Source organism: Centropristis striata, chromosome 1 (assembly GCF_030273125.1).
Source record: "Centropristis striata isolate RG_2023a ecotype Rhode Island chromosome 1, C.striata_1.0, whole genome shotgun sequence".
Lineage (NCBI taxonomy): Eukaryota > Metazoa > Chordata > Actinopteri > Perciformes > Serranidae > Centropristis > Centropristis striata.
The window spans coordinates 22,051,946-22,074,302 of record NC_081517.1 but is presented as its reverse complement, the minus strand read 5'-3'; the positions used below and the strand labels follow the sequence as shown (position 1 = coordinate 22,074,302).

The 22,357-nt window shown below is 39.2% G+C and overlaps 1 protein-coding gene across 1 annotated transcript; it reads left to right on the top strand.

Annotated features, from left to right (window-relative positions):
* Window positions 1-2,533: 2,533 nt before the first annotated feature.
* On the top strand, window positions 2,534-11,727 carry naf1 (nuclear assembly factor 1 homolog (S. cerevisiae)). Its single transcript, XM_059334828.1, has 9 exons — window positions 2,534-2,647; window positions 6,485-6,729; window positions 7,603-7,741; window positions 9,136-9,229; window positions 9,337-9,419; window positions 9,500-9,660; window positions 9,791-9,842; window positions 10,362-10,449; window positions 11,058-11,727. Exons 2-9 carry the CDS (start codon window positions 6,485-6,487, stop codon window positions 11,417-11,419), a joined length of 1,224 nt encoding a protein of 407 aa, XP_059190811.1. The 5' UTR covers window positions 2,534-2,647; the 3' UTR covers window positions 11,420-11,727.
* Window positions 11,728-22,357: the final 10,630 nt, after the last annotated feature.

Here is a 22,357-nt window from a genome sequence, read left to right as displayed (position 1 = left end):
ACAGTTGATCCAGCTGTGATCTGCTGCAGCCGTCATTAGAAACGGACGTCGCTTCACGTGACGCTTCGGAGGGAAGGACGTCTCATGTCTCTTAAATCGTTTCCCCTCTCCTCGCTTCCCTCACTTGCGTCTCTCCATGCATCCCCGGTGGGCGGGACTAAGACGCAAGTGAACGGTGCAAGTGAGGGACGCATGGATGCAAAATAGTGGTAATGAGAAGAAGCCCATTGCTGCATCCCAAAGCCCTTAAGTTTCGCCTCCTCTATCCTCTATCCTCGCTTGAACCGGAAGTTCTTTCGCGGGCGCCATCTTTAAGACCGTCCCAAAGCCCTTATTTGTGATCAGAGGATAGAGGATAGAGGATAGAGGAGGCATATCGGAGGAGGCACAAGTGAGGATACACGAGAGAATCCTATGCGGAAGTCTTTTAGCGGTGGCCCCGCCCCCTGACTCGTTGAATAGACGCAGCAGCTGATTGGACTGATGTTATACATCGCAACATCGCTGTAGTTTGATACCGGAGTGAAGACAGATCACAGATTAAACTAAAGTGTGTCACCACAAGTTTTATATTTTATTTATATGATTCACCATGTAATTAAAATCTGTTTTATTGTGACTCTGAACAACAAAAACACCACAAACATATTTCTACATTTATAATAAATTAAGAGAAACATCGCTCTAGAAGTTATTTTCCTTTTTCCTTTTTTTCCTTTTCGTGATCTGTTTTTTCCACCGTACAGATTTATTATGGATATTATTAAAGTAAAAAAAAAAAAAAACAGTAGAGTGTCTGAGAGTCTGTCTGTCAGCAAGAAACACTTTTACATCGTTTGTCATTTTCATCAGTACCACGCGAGGCTGATCATTACTGAGTGACATAATTTACATTTTACCTTCATCATCTAACCTAATAAAATATTGGCCGGTGTTCAGCGGACACAATCATGTTCTGGTATATTAAATAATTAATTTATCACCAGGATCGTCTACTAGGACGGCGTATTAGGGCAATATACGAAATAAATAAATAAATAAATAAATAGGAACCCAGGGGAGAGGGACCCAGCCACCATGGCATGATTAAAAACAGATAACATGAGGTGATGTTACGACATCACCACATTTCATTCCTTTCTACCTGCGGGATGTCTCTTCTTCTCCATCACTCGCTCTGTTTAAGGTGTTTTATCAGAGTGATCCGACTGACGCTCCTCCTCCTCGCGTTCACACGGAGCGCTGTCTCTCTTTCAGACCTCCTCTGCTTCTTGTTGACAGTTACAGTGTAACGTTCGTCTAAACTTTTTTCACAGCAGCAGGTTTATTGTTCCCAGCCTTCATTCCTCACGGTCATCCTCATGTGATGCGTCTTTACGCTGCCATGGAGCCGGGTTTATGGAATCTTTATTCATCTTTTTGAAGTGTGTGTGTGTGTGTGTGTGTGTGTGTGTGTCTGTGTGTGTATGTGTGTGGCACCGGACGGACCCAGTGAGGCATGGACCAGTATTACCCCCCTCCCCCGGGTCCGTATTTTTTTTTCATACTTGGCCCTAATAGTTGTCCTAATACAGCAGCAAATAATAATTAATAAATTATATAAAGACATTCCCGTGCCCCTGAGCTGGACACAGTTCACAGTATAAATACACAATGGAGGTTGTTATTCATGTGCAGGTGTTTGTTAAACAGAGAAAACACTTATTATTATTATTATTATTATTATTATTATCATCAGTGCATGTCTCCAGCTGTTAAAGCGACTGACAGCTGATCCAGCTGTGATCCGCTGCCGCCGTCATTAGAAACGGACGTCGCTTCACGTGACGCTCCGGAGGGAAGGACGTCCCATTTGTCTTAAATCGTTTCTCCTCTCCTCGCTTCCCTCACTTGCGTCTCTCCATGCATCCCCGGTGGGCGGGACTAAGACGCAAGTGAACGGCGCAAGTGAGGGACGCATAGATGCGAAATAAGGGCTTTGGCACGCAGCCCATGTCTCTTAAATCGTTTCCTCTCTCCTCGCTTCCCTCACTTGCGTCTCTCCATGCATCCCCGGTGGGCGGGACTAAGACGCAAGTGAACGGCGCAAGTGAGGGACGCATGTATGCGAAATAGTGGTAATGGGATGCAGCCTCTTAAATCGTTTCCCCTGCGTCCCTCACGGCGCAAGTGAGGGACGCAGGGATGCGAAATAGACAACATGGGACGCACCCCCGGAAAGCATGCCCCACGTGGATCTGTAGAGAAAGTTGATCTGTCAAGCCCACAAACAGAAACCATCACCACCGGAAATGGATAATTTTGTATTCAGAATAAAATGTAGAAGCGATTTGGTGGGTCATTTTAAAAGAGGGTAATTCATGTAATGGCTACAACAGATATTGATTTAATTTCATTTTTCCAACACATGATTTAATTTGACAAACATCATTGAATGACTACTACATATTCAATGCGTTGATAACTGTACTACTGTGAAAGGGACAAAATAAAAAACATGGCCAATGTCATAAATCTTCTCTGAAGCCCTTATTTTGAAGGTTGATAACGGAAGTAGTTTGGTTCGTTTTGGTGGTTTGTAAACAAAGTGTGTGTACATGAAACACACGAGTTGTTAGCCCGGATCATCAGCTTCACCAACAAACAGGTAAAACTGGAAACAGACTCATTGTTACTTTGATCTAATGTTGTTCATGGGTTCTCTGCGAACGAGTCGCTGCTGTCATGTCGCCTCACCACTCTTTAGTTCGCTTCCTAACTTAGATTAAAGCTGCGAGCCTGTTAGCTCGTTGGCTCGTTAGCCGACTGGCGTTAGCTAACATAACACTTTAACTCTATGGAGTCTTATAGGGCTATTTCGTCCATTTTTTAAAATCCTTTTCGTGTCTTTTCGTGTCTCGTAAGTCATTCTGTGTCTTTTTTGGTCATTTTGTGTCTTTTTTGGTCATTTGTGTCTTTTTTAGCCCTTTAGTCCAACATAAAATGTGATTTTTGAATTTTTTTTAAACTTTCAAAACACTATCATGCTCAATAAAGAATTTTAAATGTTGCAAATGTGAACAAATGTTGCAAATATTACATATAAGAGGGTTACATCCAGTTCTATCATTTTATACTAAATGAGCTTGTCTCCAGTTTTACTTGGTTTATCATTACCAAACTGAAACTGGCCTCATGGAGTTTACAGCCAAAGTTCTGGCTGTAAACTCCATGAGGCCACATTTATAGTAGGGCTCCACGCTGCTTTGTTTTCTAGTCCGGATGTCATCAAGAAGTCTGGATTTGATGACTTCAGAGGGTTAACATTTCTTCTGTTTTTGATTGTCCGCACTATGGTTTGGCTCGACCTATTTTTTTTTCTTATTTGTGATTTTGTACATGAATCCATTTCAATGCTGATATACATTTTGAACTAAAGGGAGAAAGCTGTCCCAGTTTACCTTTCAACCTCCGTGTTCGCTGTTTATCCACATGCAACTTCATCTCACCTATTATTTACCACTGTATTGACACCATTTGATGTTTTCAAACTCAATTTCTACAAAAACTTGGGACTTTGTGTTAAATGTAAATAAAAACAGAATTCAGTAATTTGCTAATCTCATTGACCCATATTACATTACATGTCATTTAGCTGATGCTTTTGTCCAAAGCGATTTACAGTAAGTGCATTCAACCTGATGGTACTAGACTTAGACCACAGGAATCAAGTAAGTACATCAATTTATAATTTATTTATACATAAATGTACATGATATTTTATTCCCAATAGAATTTAACCCATAAAAAGATTAGATTGATTAAGATTAATTACTTTATTAATCCCACAATGGGGAAATTCAACCTCTGCATTTAACCCATCCTTTTTTTTTTACACACAAGTGAACACATCATGCAAGGAGCAGTGGGCAGCACATTACTGCGCCCAGGGAGCTGTGCAGGGTGGTTAAGTGCCTTGCTCAAGTCCTTCAGTCCTAGACCTGTCAGTACCGGGATTCAAACCGGCGACTCTCCAGTTACAAGCCAGATTCCTAACCTCTAGGCCACGGACTGCCCAGAACCCAGACCTATTTCTCATTGAAGGAAAATTATGGGGGCTATACCACAAAAAAAAAAAAATACTACCCCTAAATGTCAAAGATCTGTGATGTGACATATGCATTACAATGGGTGTTTATGGAATTTATGTTTATGATATTTCTTATTTTAAAATAAACAAACTAGATACCTTTTCTGCTTACAGAAACACAAATTTACCTTTTTGGACATTTATCAAAATTGTGGCAGGATAGGATAGGATTATTTTTTGTTTATATTTGGTCAAATGTACTTTTAATTGAACAGCAGAACATTTATTCATTTAATTTAAACAGTGAAAATAATTGAGTGGCCTATTACCATTTTTGTTATTGTGACAAATACGTCACATCAGGTTTTCGATTTTAAGGTTAAAAGCCCGATATTTTTGTCACTTGTTTTATATTAATTTGTTCAGGAATATTGTCAAAACAGGTTAAAATCAATAAAAGACATTAACGGATTAAAATTGTTAAATGGGTTTAAACTTAGCCTAGTAACAAAAAAAATAAGCTTTTTGAAATGAGATACTTTGTCACCACCAACACGTGTGTCACCATGGGCTCTTATGGGTTAAACTATACATCTGACGTCGAAACTGAGACATTTTACCATTTCATGGAAAATCTTAGCTCATTTGATGGCAGCAACACATCTCAAAAAAGTTGGGAAAAGGCCATGTTTACCATTGTGTAGCATGCCCTCTTCTTCTAACAGCTGTCTGTAAACGTCTGGGAAGGGAGGAGACTAGTTGCCGGAGTTTTGGGAGAGAAATGTTGTCCAATTCTTGTCTGATGCAGGATTCAAGCTGCTCAACAGTCCTGGGCTTTTATGATGCACCAAATGTTTTCTATAGGTCTTTCTGAAAGGTCTGGAATGCAGACAGACCAGTTTATCACCCGGACTCTTCTACTGCGAAGCCATGCTGTTGTGGTCGATGCAGTATGTGGTTTAGCATCGTCTTGGTGAAATCTGCACGGCCTTCCCTGAGAGAGACTTTGACTGGATGGGAGCATGTTGCTCTAAGACCTCTATGTACCTGTCACCATTGATGGGCCTTTCCAGATGTGTAAGCAGCCCACGCCATAGGCACGAATGCTACCTCATAGCATCAGAGATGCAGGCTGTTAAACTGTCTGCTAATAACAAGCTGGATGGTCTCGCTCCTCTTTAGTCTGCAGGACACGGTGTCCTGGTTTCTGAAAATAATTAAAAAATGTTAATCATCTGACCACAGAACAGTTTATCATTTGCCTCAGACCATTTTAATGAGCTTTGGCACAGAGGAGACGGCGGTGTGACTGGATCGTGTTCACATATGGTTTCTTCTTTGCATGATACGGCTTTAACCTGCATTTGTGGATCGCATGGTGAACTGTGTTCACAGACAGTGATCTCTGGAAGTGTTCCTGCAGAGAATCAATCAAATATCAGGTCAAAACATGCCTGTTTTTAATGCTGAGGGCCCAAACATCACAAGCATCCAGTTTTGACCTTTGGCCTTTTATACCCAGTCATGTTACTGACCTGTTGCCAATTAAACTAATTAGTTGTCAAATGCTCCTCCAGTTGTTTTTGAGGGTTAGGATAAGGGCCAATTACTTTTCCAGCCTTTTGTTGCCCCTGTCCCAACTATTTTGAGGTGTATTGCTGCCATCAAATTGTTGTTTATGTTCTATTGGGAATCAAATATGGGTTTACGAGATATTTCAAATCATGGCATTCTGTTTTTATTTGCATTTAACTAGGGTTGTCACGATACTAAGATTTTCAATTCGATGCCGATACTCAGGAAAATATTCAATACTCAATACCATTTTCGATACCACAAGGATAAAAACAAAGACCCCAAAATTTAAACTTAAATATTTTTAACAACAAGAAAAATGCAACATGTAAAAATGAACAGAACCACAGGTTAAATATTTATAAAAAACAGTTGTGCAAAAAGAAACTGCAACTATGATAACAAGCTTCAGGTCTTTTGTATGCGGTGCACAATATTAGGCAAGCTTGATAAGTCGACTTTTCTCTGCTTCATTCTGGGACTTCAAGAGAGAAAATAACACTTTTTATCGATACTTTTGAAAATGAGTATCGTATCCGGATACGTTTTAGTATCGATACTTTTTTGAGTATCGATACTTTTGACAACGCTACATTTAACACAGCATCCCAATTTTTGGGGAATCGGGGTTGTACATCAATCTCCTATCCCTTTAAAAAAAAAATTTGGTTAAGTTACTCGCATTAAAAAAATGTAGCAATGGTTAAAGAAGGTTACCTTGTTAACAAATTGGTAAAAGACATGACCAAAAACATTTGAGCCATTTCTTTGATTTCAATGAAAGGTCATATGTGATCTGAAGACCTGCTCTCAAAGATTTTAAATATGTTCACATTTCAGATGGATGAAAACGTATCAGAAGAGAATGCACAGACATCACCAGCACTCAAGGAGGAAGATGAGATGGAGGTTACCATGACAACGCAACTAGACAATCCCATTGTGGCCCCTGCAGATGCAGACACGTCTAAGAATACAGAAACTCCCCCAGAGGAAACCAGAGAGTCCACAGCAGCAACACTTTGTTTAGACCGAGCCTTTAAGACAGAAGAGTGTGACGATGACGAGTCAGAGGACTCAGACAGGTGGGTGATTCTTAAGAAGCCAGTCTAAGTTATGTCTGTGAAGATTATAAGGACATACTTTATTAAACTAAATATATTTCACTTTTATATGAATGAACAATATAGCCATAATGAGGCATAATTCATTGTTTTGTGTTAAAAAAATATTTTCTACATTTTTCAACATATTTTTGATTCACAAATTCATTACTGTAATGCGTCCAGATAAAAATGTCATGGTTTACCCACATTTGTATACAATAAATATTTAATAAACTTTATAAAAATACATACATTTGTTTAAACATGTTTAACAGAATATAATCAAACATAATGGTTTTAACAATGTATAACGAACAAAATCTGAATGAAAATTGATGAGAAAAAATGGTTAGATGTTACGGTAATGATAGAATTGTTTGAATTGAAATATGTGTATATTTTAATAAAATACATTTTGGTGTTACCCGCTAGCCTTGAGCGTATTTAAGTGCTTGCCAAAAAAAACTTTACGTTTTTTTTTTATTTCTATTTTAAAATGTGTTACGGTGATTTTTTTTTTCTCACAGTGTCTCTAAAAATGTCAGAAAATACCTTACCATTATTAAAATAGATTATAAATTCATATTAAACAGTGACTTTAGATTGTATTATGTTATAAAGGGTCAAAGAAAATATGTATTCAATGCTCTTGGATTTTTGCTATGAGCTGTACCATGTTCATGAGAATCACAGGTGTTCTCTCTCTCACACACACACACACACACACACACACACACACACACACACACTCTTTAACTAAATGGTGGCTAAGTGCTGGTTATTATGTATGTACACTGAACATGCTGATTTAAAAACAAGTAACTAACACTGTTCCGTCTTGCTTGTCCTCAGTGACAGCTCCTCCTCCTCCTCTTCCTCTTCTTCCTCATCCTCCTCCTCTCCCTCTGCCCCCATTTTTGAGGATGATGATGATGACGAAGGCTTCAGCCAACCAGCCCCCATCAAAACCAGAGATGAAGTCCTGCTCGAGGTCAGTCTGTGATTTTATGTGGAGGGCTTTTTCTTTTTGTTCTGGCCAAGGATAGAAGACAATACTATACTATCGACTATATGGTTAAAGAAAGAAGAAAACTTTCCTGGGGAAACTGAAACGGAAGCAGAAACAAAACAATTAGAGAAAATAAAATCACAATTAGGACACAAGTCAAACACATGAGAGAAAATGGCCATGTGGCTCTTTTGCCTTCTGTGCAGGAGCAGGTGACACAGATGACAGCTCAGTGCGTTGTTGTTGCTGAAAATGCTCACTAGGAGGGGCATTTTTTTCATGAAAACATGTGCAACATGTGTTGTTGTGTGATGTTACAGTTTCTCTGTCATGTGTTGTTGTGTGATGTTACAGCTGATCACCTGTTTTATCTGTTACTTTCATCATTAACCCATTTAGGCCTAAAACGCCTGGAAAACCTCTGGGCGATTTTGAAAGAACTACCTACCCCCTAAAACCTGAAGTTTTTCTGGAAATTCAACAGAAGATTTTTCAGCCTCTGTAGCAGATAGAAATGAAATTCAAAAAATATTTGAGAGCTTATACCCGTGGCTTTCATGAGAAGTTGAGTTTATTTGTCCAAAACCTTCAATAAAGTTTTATAAAAAATCAACAAACTCAGCAAATGTTACATTTGACTGAATAAAAAATCCTATGCATAATACTAATACATGCCCATTAGCAAGATGCAAACATGATATGACCATTGGAAGAAATAGACATAGTTCTCATTAGCCTACTGTAATAATATAAAAAATTATCATAATAATAATACATGTTATGTATTGCACTTTTCAGGGTACTCAACGACGCATAAAGTAATATAAGACACAAACAGTCATGATTTCTTATATCATCATCACAATCAATTATTATTATTATTAATATTAATATATTATTAATAATAATATTATTATTATCTCCAGATGGCCACAAATCTGTCTGTTCTTCGGTGGAAATATGTCATCTAAAAACATATTCCTCATCCATAAATGCCGGTCGATTGGTTCCGAGGGTCCAAAGTCCGGTTCAGCAATAAAATCATCGGTGCTGTTTTCATCAAGATCGATTCCGTCACTTACTTCTGAGCTCCTCCACTATAGTCTTACGCCATGATTTCAAAGTTCTGGAAAAGTCCAATGTTGCATTGCGACACTCCCACATGTATTCTGATCATGATTCTGATGCATTTCATTGGCCAAGAGACCGAAAATAGGTGGAAAAAAATAAAAAATACTACAAAATGACATATCCGCTGTCCCGGCCTTAATGGTAGAGTGACGCAACATCGCTCCCGGTTTCAATGGTAGAAATACGGTAATGCTTTCCCGGCTTAAATGGGTTAAACCAAAAGCTGACCTTGTGTTTGTGTGTAGGAGCTGCCAGCAGTGGAGGAGGTTTGTGTGTCCTTACCGGAAGAAGCCGAACTGCAGCCTGTAGGAACAATCTCCAGTATTGTACAGCAACTTGGTAAATACACACATACGTTCACACTCAAGTCACACTGCAGCTGTACTGTCCATTGTGTTATGTGTATTGTTGAGCTCTGTCTTTAAGCACACTTTGTGTGTCTGCAGTTATAATCCAGTCTCTGAAAGACACGCCCCCTCTGACTGATGACAGCATCATCTTTGGCTCTGACAGGCAGGCTGTCGGTAAGGTGGGTACACCTATCTGTATGACTCTCTGTACCACCTGATGCTTTCCACATGCTCATATAATGTTGTTGATGTGTTTCAGGTGTTTGAGGTGTTTGGTCCAGTATCCAGTCCGCTCTATATTTTACGTTTTAACTCTGCAGAGCAGATAAGCAGCAAGGGGCTGACAGAGGGACTAACTGTTTACTACACACCAGAAATCAAAGAGTACACTAGTTACATCCTCACACAACAGCTCAGAGTGTAAGTGCACAAACACACGCATCTAGATATCAGACCACATTAAAGTGACACAAATATAATGGAGAGTTATTGAATTTGTTTGTTTGCAATGATCATGCCAACTAACCTGTGTGTTATGCTTTTCATTCAGTTCAAAGGGATCTGATGCATCCTGGAAGAATGACCACGAGCCACCAAAGGAGGTCAGCACATATATGTTAACAGCAATGTAAACAGATTGTTATTACTGAATAATCTAGTAAAGGTGGTCTCTACTGTGTTTAACTGCATCTAATGGAAACGAGCCTTTTAATATGCCAGGGTCCATGGCATCACAGATCATCTTCCCTGGCACTAAATAGCTTTTTTGTGTATAAACTGGTCACTAGCTCATCTTTATCATCAAATATATATAAAATGGCCTTCTTACTTTTGGTAGTCTGCTAAGTGGCCATAGCTGTGTTTCCTTTAGGGGGAAGAGTGACCACCGGGAAAGTCTCAGGCCACACCCTCTTAAAAGTTAGCTCACTCTGTGTGTCTCCACTACAAAAAGGCCCCCAGAGGGATTTAGAGACTCTGGAGGTGACGTATGGTTTTCGATCTTCGCGACGGATTAAACACGGGAGACTCAACTGTGCACAAAGTCAGCAGCTGAATGTTTTCTCTGCTGTGTTTGCTTTAATATGAGAGTTGCAGTCACTCATTCTCTCTTCTCTCTCCAGGCTTTAGATTATAGTGATGATGAGGAAGAACGGGACGCTAAGAGGAAAGTGAAAAACTCCAGAAAGAAGAGGGACAATAACAATCCAGGTATCTGCACACATACTACACGTACAGGATGTGTTTTCATAATCTTTGGAAGGTTTCATGCTGTTATCATCTGAAAGAAGCGTGAACCTTCTCGTAGAATATGATAGTTTCATACTTGGCTTCATCAGCATTTTTCCCTCCAGGTAACCCTGCCCAGCTATTTGCATGTAAATTAAAAATGGTAATAGTTTTCATTGTAGAAAGAAAATCCACATTTTAAAAATGGTCTAGAAAGATAAATGTCACACTGTGAAAGCTCCTATGATTGCTCTTTCAACTGGCTTTCTCAGCTTGTCTACATATCATATATAAATAAAGTTATTAGTGTAAATAAAATGTGCATTTTCAATAAATAGATGGACTCCAGAGGGTTAAGGTGCCTAGTTAAAAGTGCTCGGTTACTCTTAAAATGGTGTTTGAACCCTGTATTTTGTTAAAAACTTAAACCAAACCCTAAACCAATGTTTTGTTAAGGAGAATAAAATCTGAAAATATTCTTGTGAATTTTTCCCTGAAGGTTTCATGCTATTATCATCTGAAAGAAGCGTGAACCGTCTCGTAGAATATGATAGTTTCATACTTTGCTTCATCAGCATTTTTCCCTACAGGTAACCCCGCCCATGTTACCGAGAACACCTTGCAGCAGCAGCAACGCAATGTACCGGGTTTCCCACCAAGACATGCAGGACCTCCACACAGACACCAGAACCTGAGCAGTAAACACACACTGTTCAGCCACACCCCCCCTCCACCAAGACACACCAATGTCCCTCCCATGTACCTCCCCCCTCCCTGTCCTTACCCTCCTCCACCTCCTCACCATTTCCCCCCACCCAACTTCCCCCTGTACCCCCCTCCTCCCTCTTTCTTCAACCCATCTTTCTCCTCTCCTCTGTGGCCACAGAGCTCCATCCCCTTCTCTGACTTCCCTCCTCCGCCTCCCCCGCCCCCTCCTCCTCCTCCTCAGTAGCCTCCTCTATACATGTACAAACTAACCTTGTTGTATCCTGTATTATTTTTTATTAGAATCATTTTTAATTGTCAAATGTTTAGTCCCTCTGATGAGCTACTGGATGGGAAATTAATTGGTTTGTGTAAGATGGACGTCAGTGGTTTGTGTAACATTGTTGTGTAAAGCAGCTGCTGTGGTCACTTTGTTACACAGGACATGTCTACACACACAGTGAAGACACACAACCACAAAGACATGCTGAACAAACTCACTTAACATGTTCTCTTCAGTTTACATTAAAATTATTTAAATTGTCTCAAAGTGAATCATTCAAATGGAAAATTATTGACTTTGAAGTTTTGGTTTTCAAACAAACATGGGAAATTTCATAGAATCTTGGTAAATGGGTTGCACTTATATAGCACTGTTATCCAAAGCGCTTAACACTACACACTACGCTCATTCACCCATTCACACACACATTCATACTGGCAGAGGTAACCCTTAACGGTGTCACCTGCAACCATTGGGAATTCATTCACACACCAATGAACGCAGCATCGGGAGCAATTTGGGGTTCAGTATCTTGCCATGGTCAGGGATCGAACCACCAATCATCCGATCAGAAGAGAACCGCTCTACCAATTGAGCCACAGCCGCCCATTTTAAGAATCTTAAAAGGTCTCATACAGTTTTCAGGCATCATACAGAGTCTTGAAAGTGCTTCATTTTAACCAGATTTCTGTGATGAGAAATTGTGTGTTGGGTTGTCTGACTGGAACACCTGAGCCCTGTACTACGAAGCTGGATTTGATGGTTAGCGAGGTAACTTCACCTCTAACTGGGTTTTTGCTATCACAAAGGTGCTTCTCTTTTAATCTGGCTAGATCACCATGGCAACTCTTGCTAAGAAACTAACCTGGTCAGGACCAGGTTATGTTGTAGATAAGAGATCAGCATCTATAAAAGCACCGCCTACTAACCAATCAGTTCTCTTGGAAAATGGCATCACCCTTTTGGGAAGATCCTGTAGACCTATAAAACCCGTTAGAAACCCTGAGAATATTTTTATGATCCATACAGATTCTCAGCGAGGAGAATGAGATGTAAATGTGAACGTGTTGAGTCGTAACGTTACATTAATGTGACCAATGGGAGCCGTGCAGTTACAGTAGAGTTACTGTGTGTATCTGTAACAGTCAGCTGATGTGTTTCTAACTGAACTACTGAATAAATATGTAGTGTTCTCTGCACATTTAACCATACAGTCTCTAAAATGACTCTCCTGTAGAATAAGGTAGCAGAAATTAATACTTCACTATATCATTAATCACTGTGATGTTTACTTGCATCTGGAAAACTGTATAATTCCATTAAACAGGACGTTGTCACATTATGTTCTATGCTTTATGATGATTTGCTGATGTTCATTTAAAACTGCCGATATTTCAGCTAATATAATACTGATTGGAAAATGTCTCTGTTCGACTGTTTATCTAAGATAATAGGCCTAACAATAATTTATTTTTGAAGTGGGCAAAAACAAAATATATTTGATGTATCCTTCATTCTGGGACAGTCTCAGATCTAAATCCACTTCATGATTATAATGTTTAAAAGGCTGTTTTCAGTGTCACAGTGTGTTTAGCTGTCAGGTTAGAAATCAATCACTGAGAGCGTGTGCAGTGGTTAAATAAATATGTTCATTTATGAATCCACACTTGTTATTTTCTGCCAAAATTAATCGCGTGCCTTATTTTAGAATTTGGCCAAAAAATATCTTTAAAAGAAAAAAATAAATTAATTGTGTTGACTCTTTTTTTTTTTGCCATCATAACAATTCAGATGTGTTATTATTATTACCTTCTTAGTTAAACCTCTGAAGTCCAGGAGATTTTGGTTCAAATTTGTCAACTTCCTATGCATTCATTTCTGTCTCTGTTTAGCATCTTTCAGTCTGTCCTTACATCACATGCATGGCTCCTTTTTCTCCACACAAACTCACAATCAGTTTTTCATTTTATTTTAATTAAAGTATAAAGCTGCCAGGAACCCAAAATACAAACAAAAGACATGTGTCTATGGAAATGTACCATTTTTTTTTTTTACCATTTATACACACAAAATAAGCAGAAAATATAATAAATAATACAACTACAAAACATTCTATTTGCATGTAAATTAAAATAGTAATAGTTTTCGTTGTAGAAAGAAAATTCACATTTTAAAAATGGTCTAGAAACAAATTGCACACTGTGTAAAAACTCCTATGATTGAACTTTCAACTGGCTTTCTCAGCTTGTCTACATATCATATATAAATAAAGTTATTACTGTAACTAAAATGTGTGTATTTTCAATAAATAGATGGACTCCAGAGGGTTAAGCTTTCTAGTTAAAAGTGCTTGGTTACTCTTAAAATGATGTATTTTGATTAAAACTTAAACCAAACCCTAAACCAGTGTTTTGTTAAGGAGAATAAAATCTTGTGAATTTTCCCTGAAAACATTGATCATTAATATATAAATTGAACAAGACAACTTTAAACACAAAATGAAGAGTCAATTGCCAAAGACTCAAAAAGACTCACTAAGCAGTAAGCATGTGGTGGGATGTTACTTCCTCTGCACGAGACCTGAGGCAAGTAAGAGACAGCACGAGACATCAGTCTGTCCCTGCAGCAGCTTCAACATGGACACCTCGGTTCATTCCTCTGAGGCTCAGAACAGCTTTGAAGTTGGTGAGTATCAGCAGTTCCCCAAACCAGAACCTGAGAGCGCTGTAACAGAGAACCCCCTACAACCCAGTAAGTACGAAGGGACACATGCTGTTTATTTGTACTCCATATCAAGGTTATAATAGTTTTGGATTTTTCATCAGTTTTAATTTCGTTGTGTTTTTTTTTTATCAAATTCAGTTAGTTTTAGTTAGTTTTTCGAGTGAGTTTGCTAGTTTTTATTAGTTTTTATTTTTTGGAAAATGCTTAGTTTTAGTTTTTATTAGTTTTAGTTTTGTTGTATTGGGGTATTTGTTGGGTGCCAGATTCAAAAAGGTCACAATTAATGTTCCTTTATTTCCTTTGTCTGATCCATCTCAGCCCCAATAAGTTTATTAAGTCATAAAACCAGATAGATTAAATAGATTTCATATCAACCAAAAGAACATTTTCACTATAATTTCAGTAAGTTTTAGTTCATTTTTTAACCACACAATACAGTTTCAGTTAGTTAATGTTTTTTAAAAAACGTATTTATATTTTAATTTCAGTTAACGAAAATGTTTTTTCAATCCTTTTTTTAAGTTATTTCGTTAGTTTTCGTTACCTATAATAACGTTGCTCTATATTGGCATGTTGTAAGAATACTGACACTGTCATAGAGATATTTCAAGTAGCAGATGTGTTCTTTAACTCTGTGTGTCTGTGTGTCAGAGCTAAAACATGTCCGTGTGCTTCTGCTGAGCTTGGGCCTGCTGTGTGTTCTTCAAGCGGTTCTCAACATCTCTCTGAGGCTTGCTGTGACGAAGTCCACTGATCAAGGTAGACAGAGACACTGACTTTTAGCTATTAGCTCATTGTTTTGCTTTTACAGCCTCAAATTTGGTTTGGATTAGCACCAGCTTTAAGTCAAATCCTGCTACATCTACTTCAGTAATCATTCTATTTAAGTGGCAGGTGGACATAAGACAGTTAGAGACCGGCTACTGAACACAGCGGGTAGAGACATACACTACAGGCCAAAAGTTTGAAAGCAAGATCAAATTTGTACAAAAAAGATCATAGTTTCATTGCTATACTTAGCAACAAAATAAACGTGATTATTAAATAAAGAGTCATTAGAACACATTTTTGCTATAATTATCAGGTCTTTTGGTTTTTATTGCTTAGACTTTATGTATCCTTCTTTCCTTAATGTATAAATCTGAAATCTTGTTTCTTTACTCAGCTGCTTCTTTCTAGCCATTTCTGTGGTAGTTTGTCAGAGAAATGAACACAGTTAAGATTTATTGTGATTTTTGTATCCAAACTCTCAAAAGCCAAAGAGCTGAAGTGAATAATGCAAACTGTGATTTGTTTTTTACTTTTGAACAGAAGTTGTGACTCTTCCAAATCTTCTCAACCTTAAAACTAAACCCTTCTTTTCTTTTCTTAACATTTATTCAGCAATTGTCTGCTAACATCAATGTGTACCTAAAGGTCAATTGAGGAAAATGGTTCAATTCAATAAAGGTGAAGTCTGATCATGCAGTAAACACATCTAAAAATCCAAAGAATCCAGACTGGTTTTGTAGAAAGCCATTGTGAACACAAACTTTAAGTTGCTTCCAAACTTTTGGCCTGCAGTGTACCCTGCAGAAAAACGAGGCGACGATTTTAGCAACTCCTTCCCTTGTTTTGAATAATTCATTACCACGACATAAATGGATCACACACAGGACAGTAGTGGTGTGTCGTTTGTGAACGTTTCATTGACTTGGAACTAATCTTTTACGGCAGGGGAGTAATGAGTAATCTCAGTGAGCGATACATATCAAAATAATATTTAAAGCATAGACTATATAAATAATGGACATAGTCACCATTGGTTACTGGACTGCTCTTTTGAAGCATTGGATGCATCTCATGTTTCTTATTTGCATTCTTGTTTCCCTCACTTGCTTCTTTTCCTTGCGTCTAAGTCCCGCCCACTGGGGATGCATGGATGCTGGATCAGCTGTCAGTCACTTTAACAGTTGTTTTTAATCTGCACAAAGGTAATAATAGGTTTGTTTTTTTCATTAGTTTTAGTTTTAATTTCGTTGTCAATTTTTGTTTTCAAATTCAGTTAGTTTTAATTCGTTTTTGGAGTGAGTTTGCTAGTTTTAATTAGTAGTTTATTTTTTGGAAAATGCTTAGTTTTAGTTTAGTTTTTATCAGTGTTAGTTTTAGTTTTTTTGTAATGGGGTATTTGTTGGGTGCTAGATTAAAAAAAGTCACAATAAATGTTTCCTTTATTTCCTTTGTCTGATCCATCTTAGTCCCAATAAGTTTATTAAGTCATAAAACGTATGAAAAAAGTGGACAAAGACAAAAATGAAGGACCTTTTCACTATAATTTTAAAAATAAAAACGAGAACTAACTGAAACTGTATTTTGTGGCTACAAAACGAACTAAAACTATAGTTAGTTTTAGTTAGTTTTGTAGCCACAAAATACAGTTTCAGTTACAAAACGAACTAAAACTATAGTTAGTTTTAGTTAGTTTTGTAGCCACAAAATACAGTTTCAGTTAGTTCTCGTTTTTATTTTTAAAATACAGTTTCAGTTAGTTCTCGTTTTTATTTTTTATTTCAGTTAACGAAAAACATTTTTCAATTCTAGTTTTTGTTATTTCGTTAGTTTTCGTTAACTGTAATAACCTTGGGTCACAGTGACTACGTCCATTATTTATGAACAGTCTATGTCTCCAAACAAAAGTTGATGCTGCTTTACTGCTGGATGTGTAAAGAGTTCACCATTATAACCTCACGCTTTCAGGATGTTTGAATCGAATCTGTATTAAAAAAGTTATTCCTCTAAAGAGACTGCTTTATTGTATAAACTATGCTAGTCCCATCTGCAGTATGTACAGTCCATCTACTGATTCACTTTATTAGTAAGTATATGAGGATAATTATAACATTCTATGTGAAGCACTCAATGCTTGAATAATGACATTTAAAGGGCCAGTTCACCCAAATAACACAAACCCAACATATTTTCCTTCTTTATTTCCCGTATTATGTTGCCATGCGGATAGTTTTGTTTACTTCCACAAAAATCTCTGGTTCTTTATACTTCATGTTTTGCATAATGTTGTTCTCTGTTACATCATGGGACCGCTGTGTCCTGTTTTTTTCTGTTTTGTAACATGTTACATTGGGACATGTTGCTGTGTTGAGGTGAGACAGGGGAAGAGAGCTGTCCACAGGGCTGGCTGATGTTTGGCTCCTGCTGTTACTACATTTCCTCAGAGAGGAGGAGCTGGGACGACAGCCGGAGGGACTGTATGCAGAGAGACGCTGACCTGGTCGTCATTAACAGCAGGCAGGAACAGGTACCATGCTTACATAAGTGTACAGCTTCCTTATTTGCATTTTCTTTTAATTATTTGAGAAATAAACTAAAGCGCATCTTTAAAGAAATAGCCTGTCTTATAATTAAACTGTATAAAGGCATCTAAATATGCATGTGATGCTGTGGTTCCTTGTATTGTTGTTTCTGAGAATGTTACTTTATGATAGGCCTTCCTTGCTGGACTCAGCGCCGCAGCATGGGTAGGTATGACTGACCGGGAAGAGGAAGGCACTTGGATCTGGGTGGATGGAACACCAGTGAACAAAGATGGGTGAGATATTGATAATCACATGGAGAACTTGACTCTGCAAAGAAATACAAGAAGTGACACCCTATAACCGTGTTTCCACTAGGGGGAAAAATGGCCACGGGAAAGTCTCAGGCCACACCCTCTCAAAAGTCCACTCACTCTGCATGTCTCCACTACAAGTTAGCCCCTAGAGGGATTAAGAGACTCAGGAGGTGACGTATGGTTTTTGACCGTTGTGTAATCTGCTGATCATAATCATAGTTATCGTGAATTAACCAGCATCACTAACTGTGCACAGAGTGTCCGGTGCTCGTTGTAAACAAACAGAGATTGCTAAGTGAACACCTCCTGCAGCAGCAGCACTGTTACAGAGCTAACTTAGCCTATTAGCTAAGGGGTTAACATCCCCTCCGGCTCTGCAGCTGGGAGAGACTGCTACAGGAGGACTGTGCCACCTCGACTTGTTCTTACTCTTAAGGAGCCGCGGGGGCCGGTGGCTCCTAAAGAACAGTAAGAACGAGTCTCCAATAACACCTGAAAAAGTAGCTTGATTTGTCTCAAGTTGCTTTCTTGAAAAATAGTCGCGAAGGGGGTCTGAAAAGTCGCTAAATATAGCAACAAAGTCGCTAAGTTGCTAACACTGCTTCCCCAGCTTTTACAAATGGCGCGTGTTGTCGTGTAGAGCAGCTATTCTCAACCTTGGGGTCGGGACCCCAATTGGGGTCGCGAGATGATTTCTGGGGGTCGCCAAATCATTTTGGAAGTCAGCTCTGTCTCCACTGTGTTAAAGTGTTCATGTGTTAATGTGTTTTAGTCTTTTTGGTCACTTAATGTCATTTTGTGTCTTTTTTTGGTCATTTTTTGGTCATTTTGTGTCTTTTTTGGTAATTTTGTGTTTTTTCTTGTAATTTTGTGTCTTTTTTTGGTAATTTTGTATCTTTTTTGGTCATTTTGTGTCTTTTCTGGTCATTTTGTCTCTTTTTTGATAATTTTGTTTCCTTTTTTTTGGTCATATTGTTTCTTTTTTGGGTGATCTGAACTGTGCGTGTGAGATTCTGTTCAGTGAGCGGGGGTCGCGGACAACATGCATGTTAAATTGGGGGTCGCGATTTAAAAAGGTTGAAAGCTACTGGTGTAGAGTACTACATCACATCCTGCTTAGCAATCTATCCAATCAGTAACCAGGTTTTTTCAGGGGACAAAAAAGGCCTTGCTCTTTGACAGGCACGAAAAAAGACGGCTCCGGACGGCTCGTATTCAAATTAGGGGCCTTTCGGCGAGTGAGACCCGCCTCATTCCAGGTATTGGGCGGTAGTGGAAACAGCCCTTATGATTCATGGAGACCGAGCACACTTAAGCCCCACCCCCACTGGAGGAGAAAATAATCCATCTCTCTCCATTGAGCTTGTATTGAAAGGTGCCTTCTTGTCAATTCTGTCAGCTAGCAAACAACAGAAAGATGTCTAAAAGATGCTGTGTGGTGAAATGAACTACCAACACGGTAAATACCACATAACTAAGTTTTCACAAGCTGACAAACCGAAAAACTGTTTCATTGATTTTATTTCAGCTGGTAATGTATTCCAGACTTTACAACCTTTAAGTGAGAGAGCTGACTGTCCAAAAGTGGTTCTGCGGTGTTGAATTCTGCAGTTTCCCTCCACTGTGTTTCTTGTTACTCTGTTACTGTCCTGTCTTTGAATATATCTGTGAAGAGGTTCAGGTGCAAGGTAGAGCACTGGATGAGCAGCCCACCTCCTGAACAAAGTAACTCTAAGTCAGTCAGGGACATACAGACCCATGTGTAGGGCTGACCTCTGGTGGTCATCCACAGATATGTGCAGTCTTACTATCAGTCAACCTGTGCTCCATTCATGTGAAAAAAATATGCTGCCTGTGTGTAGGTTGAACTGGGCCCCTGGGCAGCCTGACGACGCTTTCCAGGGAGAAGACTGTGGTGACCTTCGCACAATGATTAATTTCATTGGCTTAAATGACAACAACTGCAGTGCCAGAGAGCAATGGATCTGTAAGAAACCCCTGTGGTAGATGGAATGGACACCGTACTGTCATTTTACGTCTGCTAGAATAATCTGTGATTCTGTCTCTGTTGTCTGTCTCTGTGAATGGGGGTCACTATCTGATTGATGTGGGTCACTATCTATGCATGCGTAATTCACTAACTGTGAATGTAACCTCTCTCTGTGCATATAGATTAATCATGTAAGATGCTTTGATACAATGATCATGTGCTAATATTGTTTTAACACCGTGATTACTCTAAATATATCCAAAATTAATTCACTTATTCCATCTGCTTAACTTTCTCTGTCCTACTTAGAGTACGATAATATAATCACAAAAAGATATATTTCATGTTTTTTATTTTGTATAGACATTGCAAAATCTGTGTCTCCAATAACATCTCTGAAAATCATACGAAGGCAGGAGCTGATCCACCTTTTTTGTGTAAATCAGGGATGTGTAGATTGAACCCAGAGACTCTGTAACTGCACATTTCTTGACGTATTGTAATAAAATGAAGTTAAACTGAGAACTCGGACGTCTCCTGCTCATCATTCCCCATCAAACGATCGGCAGAGAAATAGGTGAGGATTTTGTGTTGGAGTCAGATAATTTAATTTTAAAGTTTTCCTCAATGAATTTCTCAACACATCCTTGTTATGTTATTGATGTAAAATAAAATGGTGCATCAGAAGCACAGAATGACCAGCAGGAGTGCAGGAGATTTTATTTGGGTTGCTGAATAAATTTGCTGAATTTCTAACATAGTGCAATATTTTTTAATATATATGTGAAGCGTGGGTGGCATAACAATAAATCAAGTCTGTAGAGCAAGATTAATCATACAACTTCAAATGATCTGGTCCGTGGCCTAGAGGTTAGGAATCGGGCGACTGGAGAGTCGCCGGTTCGAATCCCAGTACTGACAGGTCTAGGACTGAAGTGCCCTTGAGCAAGGCACCTAACCCCCCTGCACAGCTACCCGGGTGCAGTAATGTGCTGCCCACTGCTCCTTGCATGGTGTGTTCACTTGTGTGTAAAAAAAGATGGGTTAAATGCAGAGGTTGAATTTCCCCATTGTGGGATTAATAAAGTAATCTTCTTCTCTGATCTGGCTACAAAAAATATCACAACAAATATACTTAACAAACACACAACAGATCAACACCATTAATTTAAGATTAACAAACTTGTTCTTGCTTGTACTAACTGCCCAGAGTACTGTACCACAGAGTCCAGAGTTGAAAGGGGGAAGCAGAAATCCTTTTGGAGAAGAATCCGGTCCCGTTTGGGTTTGGTGTTTCCAAAGTCATTTGCTGCTCCAAAAGCTTGGTGAAGATCTCTGTGATTATATCCAGTATAGATCACAGGCAGGAAACTTAGAAGCGTGGTGGTGGGCCCAAGCTTGGTTTGGGGCCTTGCCGGCCTTCCCTTAGAGCTGGAGAGAGAGGGAGATTGTCTGGTCTACCTACTGGAGTGCAGACCAGGACAGTCGAGGAGAAGAGAGAGAAGAAATGGCTACAGAAGACTTTTCTCTACCTGGGAGTTGTACTTCCTGTTAGAATTAGCCAATGAGACGCCTCATTGGTATATGCAGATGGCCGTGGCCATGGTCATGGTGGGGGTGGGGGTGGGGGTCGTTTGTCTTTGTTTGGGGTGAACAAAGAAAGGCACCCACCTTGAAGTATGGAATCAAGAAATTGCTCCCAAAATTCATAATGCATTCAGTCCATAAATCCAAATGAAACTTGTGGAATAGCTGTGACCCCTACAGTGTCAGGACTGAGCTCCCAAGTCCAGCACGCCTCAGCCTCCTGAGGAAGTAGAGTCGCTGCTGGGCCTTACTGACGAGGTGATAGGTGTTAGTACCCCACTTGAGGTTGTTGGTGAGGTGTACGCCCAGATACCTGACGCTGGAGACCATCTCGACAGCTGTTCCTCCGATGTGCAGGGGGGAGGGGATGTGTCTGGCCCTCCTGAAATCCACAACCATCTCCTGCGTTTTCTTTATGTTGATGCAGAGGTTGTTTACTCTGCACCAATCCTCCAGGTGTTCCACCTCCTGTCTGTATGCAGACTCATCGCTGTTGGTAATGCAGCCCACCACTGCTGTGTTGTCAAATCTGTCGGCACATTTTACAATATGACAGCATGGGTGATTTGCCGTGCAGTCATATGTCAGCAGGGTGTACAGGAGGGGACTCAACACATAGCCCTGAGGGAGCCAGTGCTAAGGGAGATGGTGGTGGAAGAAGAAGGGGACAAGAAGATGCTAGAGCAGCGGTTCCCAAACTTTTTTAGCCCCTTCTATGTCCCGACCGGGTTGACGCACCCCCAATCCCCCACACCTTCAAAAATAACAAAATGCAATAAGCTTTTTTATAGCCATATTAAAGGCATCATGTTTAATCATGCTCAAATGACCAGAACACATATATGATAAAATTATCACCATCACAACAATGCGGTCTCGCGTTTGAGCAAAGAGGATGATGACAGGCTCAGGATTAGAGGCAGAAAGCACATAAGTTGGGGAAATGTTATAATATTTTGAGCTGCGTTGAACAAAAATTGCAGCAAGTTTAAAT

Excerpts from the sequence above, each read along its gene's own strand:
- naf1 (XM_059334828.1), top strand. The coding sequence starts at position 6,485 with ATGGATGAAAACGTATCAGAAGAGAATGCACAGACATCACCAGCACTC. Across the intron at positions 7,742-9,135 it reads GAGATGAAGTCCTGCTCGAG|GAGCTGCCAGCAGTGGAGGA; the intron begins GTCAGTCTGTGA and ends GTTTGTGTGTAG. Across the intron at positions 9,843-10,361 it reads ACCACGAGCCACCAAAGGAG|GCTTTAGATTATAGTGATGA; the intron begins GTCAGCACATAT and ends TTCTCTCTCCAG.